At 50.7% G+C, this 16,989-nt stretch overlaps 3 protein-coding genes, 1 long non-coding RNA gene and 1 other non-coding gene across 7 annotated transcripts in view; 2 read left to right on the top strand and 3 right to left on the bottom strand.

Moving 5' to 3' along the window:
• The window catches only part of LOC121190254 (early growth response protein 1-like), a 3,271-nt gene extending 798 nt beyond the window's left edge, over positions 1-2,473 (bottom strand). Inside the window, exons 1-2 of the mRNA XM_041050843.1 lie at positions 1,857-2,473; positions 1-1,167 (exon numbers count right to left, since the gene is read on the bottom strand). The exon at positions 1-1,167 is cut by the window's left edge and continues 798 nt beyond it. Coding sequence (XP_040906777.1) covers positions 1-1,167; positions 1,857-2,070 — 1,381 coding nt within the window. The 5' untranslated portion in view covers positions 2,071-2,473. The remainder of the gene's footprint in view (positions 1,168-1,856) is intronic.
• The window catches only part of LOC121190261, a 56,722-nt gene that overhangs the window by 34,206 nt on the left and 5,527 nt on the right, over positions 1-16,989 (top strand). The window contains exon 2 of the long non-coding RNA XR_005894966.1: positions 3,715-3,718. This is a non-coding gene — a long non-coding RNA (uncharacterized LOC121190261). The remainder of the gene's footprint in view (positions 1-3,714; positions 3,719-16,989) is intronic.
• trnaa-agc lies at positions 3,571-3,643 on the bottom strand. Its single transcript has one exon. It is a non-coding gene; the product is annotated as a tRNA-Ala (tRNA).
• Positions 4,276-5,595, top strand: LOC121190258 (heat shock protein beta-11-like). Its single transcript, XM_041050849.1, has one exon. The coding sequence runs from the start codon at positions 4,367-4,369 to the stop codon at positions 5,018-5,020; it is 654 nt and encodes a 217-aa protein (XP_040906783.1). The 5' UTR covers positions 4,276-4,366; the 3' UTR covers positions 5,021-5,595.
• On the bottom strand, positions 6,485-16,953 carry fam53c (family with sequence similarity 53 member C). Of its 3 annotated transcripts, none has more exons than XM_041050844.1 (5): positions 16,673-16,953; positions 14,345-14,723; positions 13,365-13,422; positions 11,920-12,920; positions 6,485-11,483 (listed from the first exon to the last, which is right to left on the bottom strand). In XM_041050844.1, exons 3-5 carry the CDS (start codon positions 13,369-13,371, stop codon positions 11,184-11,186), a joined length of 1,308 nt encoding a protein of 435 aa, XP_040906778.1. In that variant the 5' UTR covers positions 13,372-13,422; positions 14,345-14,723; positions 16,673-16,953; the 3' UTR covers positions 6,485-11,183. The 3 variants fall into 3 exon arrangements, with proteins under 3 accessions (XP_040906778.1, XP_040906779.1, XP_040906780.1); XM_041050845.1 differs by lacking the exon at positions 16,673-16,953 and adding an exon at positions 16,378-16,544; XM_041050846.1 differs by lacking the exon at positions 16,673-16,953 and adding an exon at positions 15,368-16,368.

A 16,989-nucleotide genomic window follows, 5' to 3' on the forward strand; every position in this document is an offset into this window, starting at 1 on the left:
AGGCGGCCTGCATGCTGACTGAGGAGGACGAGGAGGGGAAGAGTGAGGCAGGGGGGGAGGAGGAGCTGTGAGCTGGGGAGGAGTAGGAGGAGCAGGGGGAGGAGGTAGGAGGGGAGGAGTAGGCAGGGGGCTTGGTGGTGGGGATGGGGGCGGAGGAGGAGGAGGAGCACCTGTCGGTCTTGCGGTCCCGCTGCCTCTGGTGGATCTTGCTGTGCCTCTTGCGCTCATCGCTGCGGGCGAACTTGCGTCCGCACTCAGCGCAGGCGAACGGCTTCTCTCCGGTGTGCGTGCGGATGTGTGTGGTCAGGTGGTCGCTGCGGCTGAAGCTGCGCATACAGATGCGGCACTGGAAGGGCTTCTGGCCCGTGTGCACGCGCACGTGGCGCGTCAGCTCATCAGAGCGGGAGAAGCGGCGGTCGCAGCCATCGGCGGGGCAGGCGTACGGACGCTCGTGAGGGGGCGTCTTGCACTGCCGGCCTACGGGGGACTTCCTGATCCGGCTGGATTTGGTGAGCTGGGCCTGGAAGGGGGACCCATGAGGCTGCGCCTGGATCTGTGAGGAAAAGGCTTTGATGGTGGACAGCGGCGTGAGTGGAGGCTGTGGCGGCGGGTTCAGGCTCTGCGGCAGCACGGGTTTCTGGTCCTGGTTCAGGCTGAGCTCGGTGTCCTGCTGCTGCGTCAGGAGGTAGTCCGGGAGCATCGGCACTGCCAAGGAGCTAGGCTGGAGGCTGAGCCGGGAGGAGGGGTAGGCAGGGGGGGGGCCCTGCGGCTGGAAGGCCTGGGGGGGCGGCTGGGAGTCAGCGGGGGGCAGGAGGAGGTCGGAGCTGGTGGCAGAGGTATACGTCGGCGTGGTAGAGAAGACTGAGGCCACGTCGGCGGAGCCACAGCTGATCTGGACGGAACTGAAGCTCGGCTGGGACAGCGTCGATGATGATGTCACTGATGATGTCACCGATGAAGAAGAGGAGGAGAGGCCGCAGGCTGCAGAGGGAGGAGTCGCCACACTGACCAACCCCGTGAACAGGCTGAGTAAAGGCTCCGCCCACAGGCCGCCACAGCCGCCGGAGGCAGACGGCTCGAACGTGAAGCGACCGCTGTACGCCAGAGGGGGGAGACGGGGGGTGAGAGGGGGGAGACTCTGCAGGTCCGGGAGCTCCGACAGAGAGTCTGAAAGACAAGAAGAACAGCAGGTCAGGAAACAGCTGCTCGAACACACCTGAGAGGAAGGTTTTCTTGGATCTGATTGGCTGCAGCATGTCAGCTGACTGTCTGTAAAGATTAAGGATTACATCAGAGCGGCCCTTTAATCTGACACCAATATTCTGTGAATAATATTCTGTGAACCTTCGCTGTCGTTTCCTCTCAGTCAGTTTCTGCTGTTCTGAAAATCAGCTTCAGTGAGGAAAACAGCGACAGAAGGAAACGGGTTCATCGTCTGTTCACGATTCGCCGTGTGCTGCTGACACAAGCAGGCAACAGGTGAAGGGAGCGTCTGTTAAACTCGGTTTGAACTGTCGTTTTTCTTTAGCTCACTGTTAAACAAATACTTCAATGTCCATTATCTACAATCAACATCCCAGAAAACTGTTAAACACACTTTAACCAGCTCCTGCTGACTTAGATCATTTCACCCTTTAATCCAACATTTCCTTATGAATAAGTGAAAACGTTATTTTAATTCATTTTAATTATTTCTGTTTATTTTTTTCACTCTATCTGCATTTATGGGAATTCTGCGGGGCTTCTGTTGTATCGTTACAGGTCTTCGTTCTCTGCTCAGGACACTTCTCCTCTAAACATCCTGTAAAACAGACCCCCCCCCCCCCCCCGTCCCACCGGCACTGCTCCCTTCTCACCTCCGTACTCCCCGGGCTCCCCGCTCAGCATCCCGGCTCCCTCCGCTGCTGACGCGGCCAGCAGCGAGCCGCCGGCGGCGGCGTTCTGCAGCAGCATCTGCAGCTCCTCCAGCTTCGGATAACCCTCCAGCGGGGAGAGCGGCGGTGGGAAGCCGGCCAGAGGGTCAGAGATCTGCAGGGCGGACAGGAGCAGCTCCGCTTTGGTCGCTGCCATCTCTCTGGAGCAGGAAGGGTCAGAGGCGGCGGCAGGTGTCGAGCTCAGCCGCTCCTGCAGCTCCTGAACACCGGGCTGTTCCTGCGGAGGGACCGAGCCGCTCTCTGCTCCCGAACGCCGCGGAGAGGCGCTCTGCTCGGGCTGACGCTGCTGCTGCTGGGGGCTGCGATGCTCGGAGGAAGCCAATGCTGGAGGGTCGACAGCTCCGGGGTCCCGGGTGCAGAAGATGTTTTAAATGATTATTTTCGGCTCTCTGAGGAGGAAGTGAAGCGGCTGAGTCATCAGGGAGAGTAAACATCTAATGTTTGTTTCCGGTTGTGTGTTTTCACGTGTTGATGCTGTGGACTTGAACTTGAGCTCTGTCAGGTTTCTTCAATGAACACTCCCGGCTTTATAAAGACTCCTGCGTGACGTACATTCCCAAATATGGCGCGGAGGAAGCCCATATTTGGCCAAGCGCTGAGCGTGCTGCCCGGGCTGCGCACGGAAGCTCCGGTGCTCTCTGTGCTTTCTGTGCCGCGGTTTCTGGACCGTGGTCGATCCGGTACAGTCCAGACCTCAGCCCGGCTCGGTGGGGGCTGAGTGTCAGCCTGACCGCAGCCGCTACACGGCGGACAGGGAGCGGAGCCAGCCGCCATGACCGGAAACCCCGCAGACACGTCACAGGTCCCATCGGTTTTTTTAGGCTCTACGTCACATGGAGATCTTCCAGCGGCGTCATCACTTCCTCAGGCCTTATATGGGTGTTTTCCTGTCAGACTGCTGATCTGGGAGCGGTTAGAGGCTCGTCCCGTCCAGATCAACTCAAAACCCAGAAAAGAAAGACGTTACCAAGGACACTTCACGTTTCAAAGTAAAAGCACTTTACATGTCAGTCTCTGGGGAGCTCTGACATCTGCACGCACGTGTCACGGTTTATAAACTGGTCCTTTGTTTCTCTCAATTTAACGCGAAACGTTTCCCTCTGGACTGGAACTATAACACGCTGAGGTACAGTGTGTGTGTGTGTGTGTGTGTGTGTGTGTGTGTGTGTGAACTGATTTTGCAGAATGACTCACTTCACGATCATGTAAACGACTGGATCATTAACGTGCTTTACTGCTGCAGCTGCTGAAGGTGGAGCTAATCTTTACAGTCTGCAGCCTGACATATGAAGCGTGTTACTGTTGTGTTGATTCATTAACTCTCCACCCATCGAACTCTGTGCAACACGTATTTATCCTGTCTCCTCCATATTCCCACTAAGATCAGTGCAGCACGTTTCCGGTGAGCACACCTCAGTCAGGTAAACTGCAGAGTTACTCTGCTGCTGAAATCCACTAAACCTGCCTGAGAACTGTGAGTTCAGCCCAAACAAAGAAACACGTCTCCAGATAAACTCACCGAAACGGTTTCAGCATCAAACCCATAAACTCAGAGGAGAGTTTCAGCACGTGATCATGACGTTTACCTTCATCTGAAAACATCTGAACCAAAGTCAGTTTCCAGTGAAGTAAAAGCTGGAGGATGCGGGCATCGATCCCGCTACCTCTCGCATGCTAAGCGAGCGCTCTACCATTTGAGCTAATCCCCCGCCCTCACGAACACGAGCGTCCTTCATACATTTTCATGACAGACTAATGTCGCGAGACGGTACTGCGGCAGCTGTGTCTGCCGCCTCCCGACAACTGACACGTGATTGGCTGAAAATAGATCTAGGACAAATCTGACTGGCTGGAGACTGAAAGGCGGGACGAGTCAGAGTCTGAGTGGCCTGAGCGTCCAGAACATTAACCGGAGGTTTTACTGAGCAAAGGTCAGATTTTTACTGTCACCTCACCAGAAATAATAGAGTAAAGTAAACGCAGGGGGAGTGAAGAAGCATCAGAAAGTTACTGATGATATTTAAAGGAACGAAAACGGCCTAATGTCATGTTCCTGTTGTTATAAATACAGACGGAGTGATCACTGTGATGATGTGTGAACCCTGACCTGTGTGTGTGTGTTCACCTGCTTAATAAAGACCATGACAGAGTCCTGCAGCAGAAATAGAACAAAGCTGAGATGTGATGGCATGTGGCAGCAGGCTGCAGGAATACCAGCTGGGCTGCATTTAGACTGTGAGCAGACACACACACACACACACACACACACACACACACAGGAATGCTGCTGGAACTTTCCGGCAGGGTGTGTGTCTGTATATAAACGGCAGGGACGCAGGTCTTCAGACAGACAAACAGTGAGACACGAGACCAAAGCTGCTGATCTGAACCCGGACCTTCAGACCTCCAAAAACCACCATCAGGACATCAGGATGTTGTGTCCCAGCGTCTTCCAGCCGTCCCCCGTCACCATGAGGCCTTTCCTGGATCTGCACTGGCCGGTCCGCAGCCTGTGGCCCGAGACCCGGCCACTCATCTACCACATCGAGCAGGAGATGATCCGCCACATGCAGGAGATGAGGCAGAGCATGGAGTACATGGAGAGGCTGCACCAGAAGATCTTTGATGAGATCGACCAGACCTCCTCCTCCACGGGGGTCTTCAAGCCCATCACCTTCCAGGACCTGGGGAGGGACGGCAGCAGCTTTGCCCTCAGCCTGGACACTAAGGAGTTCTCCCCGGAGGAGCTGTCAGTCAAACAGGTGGGCAGGAAGCTGAGGGTTAGCGGCAGGACGGAGAAGAAGCAGGAGGACGGGAAGGGGTCCTACTCCTACAGGTGTCAGGAGTTCAGACAGGAGTTCGACCTGCCTGATGGCGTCGATCCTGAGGCCGTCACTTGCTCCCTGGTGGGTGGCCAGCTGCAGATCCAGGCGCCCCGGGAGAAAGCTTTGAATGATGGGAAAGAGAGGGTGGTCCCCATCAGCCTCACCTCTGCCCCAGCCATCTCCTCCTCCTCCTCCTCCGGTGGGGGGCCAGAGGGGAGCAGCACCTCCTCCTCAGAGAGTGGCCCTGCTGAGAAAAACTGAACTGAAAAGACACAGAGTGAACCATCTCATCTACTGTCCCATCTTTGTTGTATCAGTGTGGTTTTACTGTGAGACGGACGGAGGGAACACGAAGCTCATTTTCTTTTTATAACAAACGTCTCATGTGATGTTTAAGTGTCTCACAGTGAATTCTGATTTATTCTGGTCTGAGTGACGAGCTGGATGATGTCAGGATAATTTGTGGAAATCCTTCACAGGAAAAATTATTCTATCAAGAAATTCTTCTTTCATTTGTCGTTTTCTTTCTCAAAATTGGGAGTCATTGTGAGGAACCTTCTCATTATCATGAGATACTAAATTATGTTCATGTTCAGATACACAGAGTGAACCATCTCAGCTATTCACCCATCTTTGTTGAAGGAGGGAACATGAAGCGGATTTTCTTTACTGGCACTTTGACTTTGAGCAGCTGACTGTTTATAATAAACGTATTGTTTCATGTTTGATTTATTTTGGTCACATGTTTTAGTTTCCTGTCTGAGTCCATCAGTGGGGACAGGTTAAAGAACTGAAACAGTTTTAGCTGGATGTTCCTAATAAACTGAGTAAGATCAGCTTGTTGTTTTAACATAACACAGTTTGGCTGCTTAGCTCAGATAGTTGGACGAGCAGGATGTGATGAGAAGAGGCTGGATGAATGGATGGATGGATGAACGAATGGCATCGCAGAGGGACACAAAATGATCACAGAGACAGTTCCTACACATCTGTCTCCACCCCAAAACAATGGAAGTGGACAGAAACTTAGAACTTACCCAGAATCCTAAAATGTAACATGTCCACTGTGATCATGTGATCAACTGTCACATGATCACGTCCACTGTGATCATGTGACATGAGTCTGAAGGGTGAAGCAGCTGAGGATCGAGGCTCAGCACGAAGACGCAGACTGCTCCGTACAGGACGTCACATCGACAGAAGCTTCAAAACTGAAAAGCTGTTTGTTGAAAAATCTGTGGCTCCCTTATTTGAACGAGTTGAGAACTGGTTCTCTGAACCAACTGTAGACCTCCATCTAAAAAGAGAAGCTCCACCTTTTGATCCAACTGTCACAGCTTCCTGTCAGTCAGAGCTTCATGCGACACTTTCACATTAACAGGGATTCACTGAAAAAGGAAACGAGACCAAAGCAGATTAGAAAACAAAAGACTGGGACCATGAGTCATAGCTTAGACTGTCAGATACATCCAGACCCAAACGCCTGTCAGCAGCAGATGTCATCAGGTGGCGTCCAACTTGTGTGTCTGATGTTAATTCCTGAAAGACCTGTCAATCACTTTGAGAGTAACAGCAGCCTCTCGTCCTGTGGTTGGGACTTTGGTGGTGGGTCGGGCTCACGGAGCAAACCTGTAGTTCTTGGTCTAAAACATACAAAAGCAGCGGTACGCTCCTTTAATCGTGACCATGAGAGTGATGATAATAAAGACAGGACACCGGTTTCCCCTTTCTTTGTAAAATAATTCTCATTAAACTTAATTTATTCACAAACTGCTTTTCAAATTGCCATGTTGTTGTTTTTCTTTTAATCACATACAATAAAAAACATTTCTAAAAGACAAGAGATGTCTGAGTCTCTCCGCTGACTTTGTACACGACCGCTCCTCCTCTGTCCTGAAGCATCTTTTATTTTTTCCAACATCATCAGTTCATCACTGACATGTCGCCACACTCAGACTTAAGATTAGAAATATTAAGAAAAAACAGCGGAAAATAATGAACAGAAGGACTAAAAATGTAACAGCTACAGTACACGTTTCCTTTTCTTATCCGTTAGTTTTGTCTTTTCCTTTTTTTTCTTTTTAACATTTTGATTTACAGAATAGTAGATTATGTTCAGTTAAGGCTTATGCTGGGTGTCATGGACCAGTCAACAGAAACAAGCCAACAAACCTGGAGGAGGGATGTATAAGTGTGTTACAGGGACAGTGTGTGTGTCTGTGTGTGTTATGTGTTACAAGTACATTCTTTCTGGACACATTAACTTTTTTAAAATGTATTTTTTAATATTAGTTGTAATTTTATAAATTTAGGTGAACTGACCCTTTAGACATTTTCCATCTACTTTGGTACGTCACCAAGTTCAGAATTTGTATGCACATGAAGCTAACAAGCTACCTTACAGCAAACTTTCAACGTTTTGGCAAGTATTGTTCTCAGATGTCTCCTGTGTACATGTTAGGTATTGAGCTGGAGTCAGGACACAGCCTAAGCACAAAGAGGGGACATGGACATGGACAAACGGCTAACTCGGCTCTGTCCAAAGTTCAAACGTACACCGATCAATTCCCTTAAAGCTCGCTGTTTGTTCAGTCTCAACACAGACTAGAACTAAATGCTAACATTAGCATGCTAACACAATAGCAACCCTAACATGCTGATGTTAAGCAGGTGTAATGTTTATGAGTTTATTACTTTATTGAGGCATGCTAACATTAGCTAATCAGCAGCAAACAGCGTCCAGCTGAGGCTGATGGGAACGTCATTAGTTCTGCAGGTATTTGTAACTAAAAATAGATGTAAGTGAACTATAAGACGTATTTAAGAACACGTGCGAATAAAACGTAGCCCAGTCTAACCATGGACTGAGCAGATGCTTTTTAGCGTTTAGAGCTATGAAGAATTACTTTATTACAGAGGTCTTCACACTGTTCATACCATTTAGCTTATATAGTTTAAAGCAGTGTGAAATATAAATAGTTATATAAATAATATAATTATTAAACTAAAATTCTTCATGGGATCCAAAATTCTTCAACTTAGCAGCGCACGTGCTCCTTAGGGAAAAAGGAAGCACAGAGCCCCTGAGTTTATCAGTTTGCGGCTCTGACTATAATCTGTGCTGTTATTGTAAGTAAACAAGCCATCGTCACTGTGATGGCGTCTCACTTTACAGAGCAACACAGCAGTCTGTGTAAAGTCACTGCAGCAACATTGGAGTCAAAGTTAAAATATGTAAAACTTTCCAAAGTAGAGTTTGGTCCAGTTTAAAGAGACTGAATGATCCCACACATAAAGTTGGTGTTACTCTAAATTCTGGGACCTGAAGAGAAATTTCAGCCTCGTTACCACTGCAAATGATTTAATCATATTTGATCACATGCTTTAGTTCAATAGATGCTACCAAAATTATGCCCCTTCAAAATGAACTGATTGACTGCAGTGAGAACACGAGGTCGACTTAATGAGAAGAACCAGGAAAAGACCCTTTATTCCAGCTTGGCAGCGTTCAGACATTATCGCATGGTGGTTAGCCCAAATAATCAGCCTGGATTCCATCATGTCAGGTGTTTGAAGGAGTTTGTTCAGCTCCTGTAAAATGAGCCGATTGTTCAAGTGTTAATACTGGATTTTATTTGGATGTAACTGCCAGCTGTGGTGCATTTGCAGACAGTTTGTTGACATGTCTGTGGTCGGAGATGGTATCAGAAATTCACGGTAAGTGCTAACCATCACGTCCTGACTCCAGCTTCTATACATAACACATAAACGTAAAACGCATCATAATCGTATTTCTAAAAATACTGAACTGTTCCTTTAAGAGAGCTAAATCAGAATCACGAGCAGATGTTTTTCACTATGTCACAATGTGACAGATGTCAAACACTCATATCCATCAGCAGCTGGCTAAAACAAAACAAAACAAAAAATCTAAGTTTTAACAGAGTGACTTAGTTGCTGCTTAAATAAATATCTGAACATTTCACAGGAAAGTCGCCTCAAATAATGATAATCCATCACAGCCAACATTTACACACTTTTCTTTTTGTAGTAAAACACATTGTCGAACAGTAACTCTGCCTTTTAGGTGCATTCAGGCACACTTCGACATCTGAGATCTAAAACACACACTACCTTTTTTATAATGTCCCGCTTTGGACAGAGGACTGTGAATACAACGGTTTTACAGGGACATTGTGTCTGTTTGTGTGTTTTACGGGGACACTGTGTAAGTATGTGTGTTACAGGAGACTGTGATGGATTATTTCAACTGTTGGTCAGAAGAAAGGAAACCGAGCTGATCTGAAATCATCAGCAGGAACGAAGTGTGCGTCTGAGTACGACATCTTAAATGTGTAATAGAAACCATGTGGTCCTTTTTGCAGCAGCGCAGCTGTGGACAGCACAGACACGCAGAGAAACTGAACAACTGTAAAATGTTCAGAGACCTTAAACATAGCTTTTGTTCGTTTTCGTGGGAAACTGGAAGAAAAAAAAATCACATCATAACTCGCTGCGGTTTTCAGCTGACTTTTCTCCACGTTCACACCTCGTGGTTCTGTGCGTCCTCAGCATCAAGATCAAATCCAGATTAGGTGTAAATACACCGAAACAGATTGAAATGCAATGAATGAATGAACCAACTAACGTTCACACAACAGAAACGGATGGAAATGAGCAATAATTAACATTTTCTTTTGCCGATTTTTGTGGAAACTCGACTCGTCTGAGCACAGAAGTCGAAAGTTTGATTTGAAATAACGTGTCTGAGTTAATACACACGTGTACAGACTGTCAGGAGCCAGAGGATCAGCTTCATCAGGACAGGATCTGGATTCAATCTGGACACAAGTCACATGACCACCAGCAGGATTCAATGTGTCAGTGCTAAAACACACGCACGCACACACACACACACACGCACACACACACACACACACACGCACACACACACACACGCACACGCACACACACGCACACACACGCACACACACAGTGTAGTGTTTTTAAGTGACAGGTGTGTGACAGGAATGTGCAAACACTCAGGTGAACAACAGCATCAGTGGCTACCTGCCCTCAGTGAAGTCTGATGGGACGACGCCACAGAACACCAACAAACCTGAACGCATCACTACACCCAGGTCACGACTGTGACATGTAGTGTTTATACAGGTGTGTGTGTGTGTGTGTGTGTGTGTGTGTGTGTTTCAGTCTTAAAAACACTTTGTTGTTTCTGCATTTATTGTTATAAATAAAGTTGTGCCATTGACAGGCTGCTGACAGGCATCACTGAAACATCATGATAAATAATGTGAGCAGCGCCTCGATGTTCTCGTCAGTTCAGGACGTGATTCTCTGACGTGGCTCAGCCGGTCAGGACAGTGTGGACAGTGTGGACAGTGTCCACAGCTTCACCTGTGTGTTCTGTGATTTTCTACATATTTCATCTTCTCAGCTAATCCAGACGCAGAGAATTTCCTCATCACTCCGGTTTTCAGAGATTACTTTGTCATTAACACTGATTTGATGAAAACCAAACAAAAATGATCAAATCAAAAAGGAGCCTGTGGAATCAGGCAGAGGACGCCTCCACTCAGGTGAGCTGCTTCTTTGATCTGTTCACTAAAGGGAAGAGAGGAAGTGTGTTTGTTCTGGTTTGGGTGAACTGAGCCTTTAAAGCCTGGCAGCAGTTTAAAGCTGCTCTGGCGTCTCGGCTTGTGTGTGGGTGCAGGTCTGGGCCACGGGTGTGGTGATGACGGTTCAGGTTGGCGCTGCAGTGCGGCGACAGCCTCATCAGAGTGTGGTGTGTTACAGAGACTCAGCTGCTGTGTGCTGGAAGACACCTGGACGCCAAGAAGCAGGGACGCTGAGGGACACCTGAACAGTCTGAGTCCAGTCAGTGAAGTGGGAAAACTCTGCGTCTGGGCTTCAGACACCTGAACGATGGCTTGTCGGTGCGTTAGCCTGAAGCTAGAAGGTTCAGACTGGGAATCGTGATGTTCCAGGTTGGTGAAGCTCAGACACTGGAGTGATTTTCCTGTCAAACACTCAGGAGGACAAACTGTCCTGACTGGGACTCAGAGTGTGGAAGTTTCCTCTCATCACAGGCGACCACAGTTACTCTGTAAGAGATCCTCGTTTTAACAAACAGCTTTCCAACGGCGAAGCCGCCGGGAGGATTCCGAGTGAAGCCACAGAGCCGAGCCTTTAACGGCGGTAGTCAGATCATCACTGTTGTCGTCAATCAGCTTTGTTTACTCCAGCTCATCCAATGAGAGGTGTTGTTCCTGAGAGCCTTGCTGATTGGTGGCAAGGAGACGCAGAGTGTTGATACGACGGTGGTCCAGGAAGGGGCGAGGGGTTCAGATCATTTCAAAATAAAACTAAATTAAAAGACTGAAACAGCCTTCCATTTACAAATATGTCAGTTTTCTTCTATTAAGTTCAAGTCGAGTTCTGTACAGTCCCTCTCAAACACTGCCTGCTGCGCTGCCTCGCGCTCGGCGGCTTCCTCTTCCCTATCATCATCATCATCGTCATCATCCTCGCGGCACTCCTCGTCGCTCTCGCTCAGCGGTCCGATGCTGGTCCTGCCCAGGCACTCTGCCGGTGAGCAGGAGCCCCGGAAGTCGCCCATGAAGGGCTCCATGCCCATACAAACGTCACCGCCACAGGCCAGCCTGCCGCCGCCGCGCTCCAGACACTGCGGGTCGATGCTGCGGGTCTGCAGGGACGACAGGGAGAGGGTCAAGAAAAAACCTTCGCAGCCGATAAACTGGTTTCAGGAAATGTGGAACAATAAGTCAGGACTGTCACACCAGGTCTGAGGGGGTCCGTGTCACGTTCTGTGTTTACGTCTCTGAAACCTGATCAACATGAGACCGAATATTTCCAGGTTCTAAATGTTTTAAAACCACAGACACAGAGAAGCTGAAGCTGTACGGTCAGGTCGGCCGTAACCACGACAAGACCAGAGAGCGACTGACAAACTGCCACTGACTGATCATTTAATGATCTATGTGATTATAATAATAATTATTATAGTTGTTATTATAACAGTCCACAGCCCAGATATTCAGTTACTGATGGAACAGAGAAGCCGACAGTCTGAGACACTGGAGAAACTGTGACTGATCGTGTCGATGGATGTTTTGCTGTACCTGAGTCATCTTGGTGAAGTCGAGGACGGGACGGGCGCAGGGTCTGTCGGGGTCTCTGCGTCTCTTCAGACCCGGTTTGAGCAGAAGCAGGTCACAGGGCTGCGAGTGGCAGCGTGGCAGCTGCGGCGGCAGGCTGCGCCGCAGAGATGACGGCGTGCTGCAAGCTGAGGAGGGCGAGGCCGGCACCGGACCCCCTGCGGTCGCTCCGGCCGCGGTGGAGCATCCCGGCTGCGGTGCTGCCGCTTGGCTCGGCACGGGAGGCGGAGGCAGGAAGGTGGATGCTGCCGAGTCTCTAATGAGCACGGGGGAGAGAGAGAAACGCCTCTGAGGAGGGGGAGGCGGGTGGAGGGGAGAGGGCGAGGAGGAGCAGGAGGAAGGGGAGGGGAAGAAGCAGCAGCAGGCTCCTCCCCCCGCAGCCGCCTCGCTGGGGTCCCAGGGGAAGCTCCAGGGCAGCGGCGAGTCCGGAGACAGCGCCAGGCTGAAGAAGGTGGGGCTGGATGAGGAGTGCAGCGACGAGTTCAGAGAGGAGCTGGGGGCGCGGAGAGGACAGGCTCCTCCCCCCGCCACACCTGCTCCTATACCCCCTCCAACCCCTGCCCCCCCACCTGTAACCCCTCCCCCAGCTCCCCCGTGGCACTGCTGGCGACTAACAGGAGTCCAGACCCGTGAAGCGCTGGGCCTCCAGGTGTAGCGGCAGCGCGACAGATCCTCGGGCACCGACAACGAGCGGCAGTGGCGCTTAGGAGGCGGGGGAGGAGGGGGAGGGGGGCCGGGGGGTGCCGCCGCCGCTCCGGGGAGAGACAGCTCGGATGCTGAGGTGCTGGGCGCCAAGGGCCGGTGCTGCTGTGGCTGAGAGGGGGTCCCATCCAGGGGATCACCCCCCTCCTGCAGGTGAGCATCTGGGGGCACCAGGGGCACGGGGCCGGGGGGGAAACTAGAGCTCAGTAACCCCCCCTGCAGGCCGGACTTGGAGGGAGGGCAGAGCTGCCAGTAGCTGCTCTCTGAGAGGACACACACACACACACACACACACACACACACACACACACACACACACACACAGAGTCAATGAGAGGCCAGGTGTTATTTAGGGTAGTGATGTCATCATGCAGGTATCATTAAAGGTTAACACCTGAATGTTTCGTACTCTTTGTTGAAGCAGTTACAAACGTCTGTCGCCTCCTTCACCTTCATCTGTTCACATTTATTTCATTTATCACAGACGCTCGTCGTGTTCTCAAACACTAATTATTTTTTGTCATTTCCCCCTTTTCACTACCGAGTTGCACCATGGGAAATGTAGGATCCAGTGCTTTGGGAGTTAGACCTGTACTGGAGAACAAAGGTCAGGATATCTCCAGTGTTTTTAATCACAGCCCAGGTTTATTCGCAGTTCACCTTCCAGGTAAGATTCATTTATTTAGAACCAAACTCCAAACACTCACCAGGCATCAAGCCATCTGGGGGCCAGCACTCTGCGAGGGTTTTCGGGTCCAGCAGGGACTGAAAGACAAAAACACAGAGACGGGTTTCACTTCTCATTCATTCATTCATCTTCATCAGGGTGGCAGGGGAGCTGGAGACTACGGGAGAGAGGCGGGGTACACCCTGGACTGGTCGCCAGTCAATCGCAGGACCGACACACAAAGACAGACAACCACACACTCACACACTCACACCTAGGGGCAATTTTAAACGGCCAATTAAGCTGATGCGCATGCAGGAGGAAACCGGAGAAAACCCACGCAGGCACAGGGACAAAGTCCACACAGACCGGGGTTCGAACCTGGAACCCCCTTGCTGTGAGGCTAACCACTGCACCACCTCCACTGCGCCTCAACACCCAAAATGTTTGAACATTACACCGAAAACCCAGTGAGCTGCAGTTAGTAAATATAGAAACAAAATAATATAATATGATCAAACGTTATGGACCAAAGCTGCAGCAGTTTCTCACTGATTGTTATTTTAATAAAGATGATGGAAGAGGGACTTAACCTGGACAAAGCACCATCTAGTGGACACTTGGGAGAACTGCAGGCTGAGCTCTGAGTCTCTGAGTGAGGGGACTGCTGGTCTGAGGGTATCTGAGCTCGTGTGACGTACTGTCAGATCCCACTGGTTTCCATGTGGTGCGTGTTCACACGTCTGTACATCAGAATAAAACTCGGCTTTTCTTTTCCTTTCTGTTAATTTATCCTTCAGTTCTCATGTTTCACCCACCGCCTGTTATTTACCCACAACCCTTTGCACATGTAATGTTTGCGGGTTACCTGCTGAGTGACAGACTCGGACCCGATCAGTTCATCCACTGAATGATCTGTTAAGAGTCTTTCATGTGATCTGGAGTTGATCGGGTATGAGACACCTGGAGTGACATGGGGAAACGGGCCTGTGAGACAGGTGAGAAGTGTCAGAGACTCACCAGGTAGAAGTCCCCTGACTGAGCAGGGTCGCCTTCCAGAGTCTGCTTCCTCAGGCTCTCCACCAGCAGCGTGACCACAACATGGTGGCAGGGGACGGGGGGGCTGAGGGGGAGGACGAGGCAGGGAGGCGGTGAGGAGACGGGTAGAGGAGGAGGGGGGGAGAACAGGGAGGAGAGGGGAGGAAGAGGAGGAAGAGGAGGAGGAGGGAGGGGAGAGCCACGCCCGTCTGTGTTTCCGTTGGTTTGGTCTGTCAAAGGACGAGAAGGTGGTTGGGGGGTGGGGTGGCTGAGACTCCTCCTCCTCACCAACTCAGGGCCAGGTAGCCCCGCCTATTCTCACAAGGACATTGTGAGTCAGTTGTTGCCCCTGGCAACTCACCTGGAGAGGAGAGAGACACGGGTGAGTGTTGTAGAGTCACACATGTTCAGCTAAGGATGCAACTGACAACTGTTTTCATTATCAATCAGTCTAATGAGTTTGATTAATCGATCGGTAAAATGTCATCGTTTTTCTACAGGTCAAAATGACGTGAACCAGAGAACAGCAGAACATCAGAGAGGACCAGTGGGTTCCTCCGACTGTGGACTGGAACCAGTGGTTTGATAAGCTAAACTGGTCTTACAGAGATTTATAAAACTCAACCAATGATAATGATGCATCAGTATGAGTCAGTCAATCAATGCAAAGCACTTTTCATGCTAACACACTGTAACACAAAATGCTTTAACCCCCCCCCCCCCCCACACACACACACACACACGCACACACACACACACACACACACACACACACACACACACACACACACACACACATACATACATGTGCATGCACACACACGCACCCAAACTCCATCAATAATCAATAAAAAAAAAAAACAAGGCACTTAATAAAAAGAGGAAAGATGAAAGATGAGCTGAGTCTGTCACAGAACCTGAAACATGAACAGGGCCTGATGAGACCACCAGGTCAGTGTGGAACAGCTGTCGGACACATGTCCTGAAACGGACTGGGTCTCTGACCTGAATCACAACGATTCCTTCCTCCTCTCTCACACCTCAGCTGCTCAGACACTGGACAGTTCCTCTCTGCGTCTCAAACATCACTGACAGCAGAGGCGCAGACAATGTCTCTGATTGTGTCTCACAGACAAACATGACAGATGACAACAGGCCTCAACCAGCCACTGCACTAATCAGAGACCGCACAGTTACTCCAGCACAGCTAATTCACTTCATCACTTTCCAGCTCTGTTGGTGGAGTCATGAGGGTTTTGCCTCCTGGTAGAACCGAGGTCAGGGGCCACAGACAGGAGGGGCCCCGGCTGAAACAGCTTTATGTTGTTTCCGTTTTTATTTGCTCGGATGAAGCAGCGGTGTTAACGAGGCTCCCGTTAAACACGTGGCTCGCCCTGGTTAAACGATGGCCCCTGGTCCGTGCTGATGACAGGCGGCCCGGGTCAGCGGAGGCCTCGGTGCCGCCTGAGCCGAGCCGCCTCTCTGACGCCGGGCTCGCTGAGGCCGCTGGGCATCTCCGGCTGATGCTAGCTTGTGGCTAAGAGATCCTATTGTTTTCAATTAGGGATGCTAACGCGTCCGTGCGGCGCTTTCCCCGTTTCAGAGCAGAATCCACGTGAATGTCATTACGGCATTCTGCCATGAACTCAGCGCAGAACAGTGAAATTATTCCGATTCGGAGCCTTCGGTTACACCGGTTACATCACCGGGCTAGCTGCCGTTACCGAGCATCCTGGGCGGTTAGCTCGTTATAAATAATATGTCATCTCGTTACTACTGTCAAGGTCGGCACAATAAATTCAGCCATTTTGCTCGATGAAACAAATCTGCTGCCTGAAAACGGAGCCTCCTCCGCAGCCTCACGGACTCCGGGGCTCCGGCTGCTCTGCTCCGCGGGTACGCGGGGCTAACGCGGAGCTACACCGGCCGCCTGGCTGCATCCAGGAGCAGCAGCTCGCTAACGGCAGCTAACGGACCTGCTAGCAGCGTTAGCCTCGCAGATTTCACAAACAAACCCGAACAACAGAGGGGCCGTCCGGTGTTTTCGTCCCTCCTCCAGCCGTCCGCTCAGGCACCGTCTGTCAGAGAAAACCCGAACGCCTTACGAGCCGAGTCCCACCAGAACCTAAGCCCATAATAACGGTGATGATAGCCAGGTCTGGCCGGCCTGTGAGGTCTCTGAGCGGCGTGTGAGGGGAAACACGGCGGGATGCTGCGGGATGGATCAGCCCGGATCAGCTAGCTACCGCGGACAGGGAGCCACCAAACAAGCGCTCATTTTGCTCACAGCCAGCCGGGCGGCACGCTTACCTCGTCGGACTGCAGGTCCGGGTGACGGCCTGAAGCGGCTCCGGTGGGTGCAGCGGGCTGGCAGACAGCGGCGGTGCTCGGTGTATTGACCCAGTAACGTTATTATTAAAGATAACGCGGAGGACGCTCCGCCTGCCGCCACCAAACCCTCCACAATGAATTAAAGTCTGGATCTAACCGGGCACCGCGGGGTCCGGGTCGAACCGAAGCATCGGCTGTAATCAATGTCCGGTGTCTTCTAATGATTAAAGCATAATAATAAGGAATGTGCGCGCACACGCCCGTGAGCGGTGGGCATTCATAAATAACATTTACGG

This window comes from Toxotes jaculatrix, chromosome 12 (genome assembly GCF_017976425.1).
Source record: "Toxotes jaculatrix isolate fToxJac2 chromosome 12, fToxJac2.pri, whole genome shotgun sequence".
NCBI classification, from domain to species: domain Eukaryota; kingdom Metazoa; phylum Chordata; class Actinopteri; family Toxotidae; genus Toxotes; species Toxotes jaculatrix.

Bases quoted from the DNA above. Each gene is read 5' to 3' on its own strand.
- LOC121190258 (XM_041050849.1), top strand. From the start codon at position 4,367: ATGTTGTGTCCCAGCGTCTTCCAGCCGTCCCCCGTCACCATGAGGCCT.
- fam53c (XM_041050844.1), bottom strand. The intron at 11,484-11,919 runs GTACAGCAAAAC...TCGTCCCTGCAG, and splicing joins ACTTCACCAAGATGACTCAG to ACCCGCAGCATCGACCCGCA.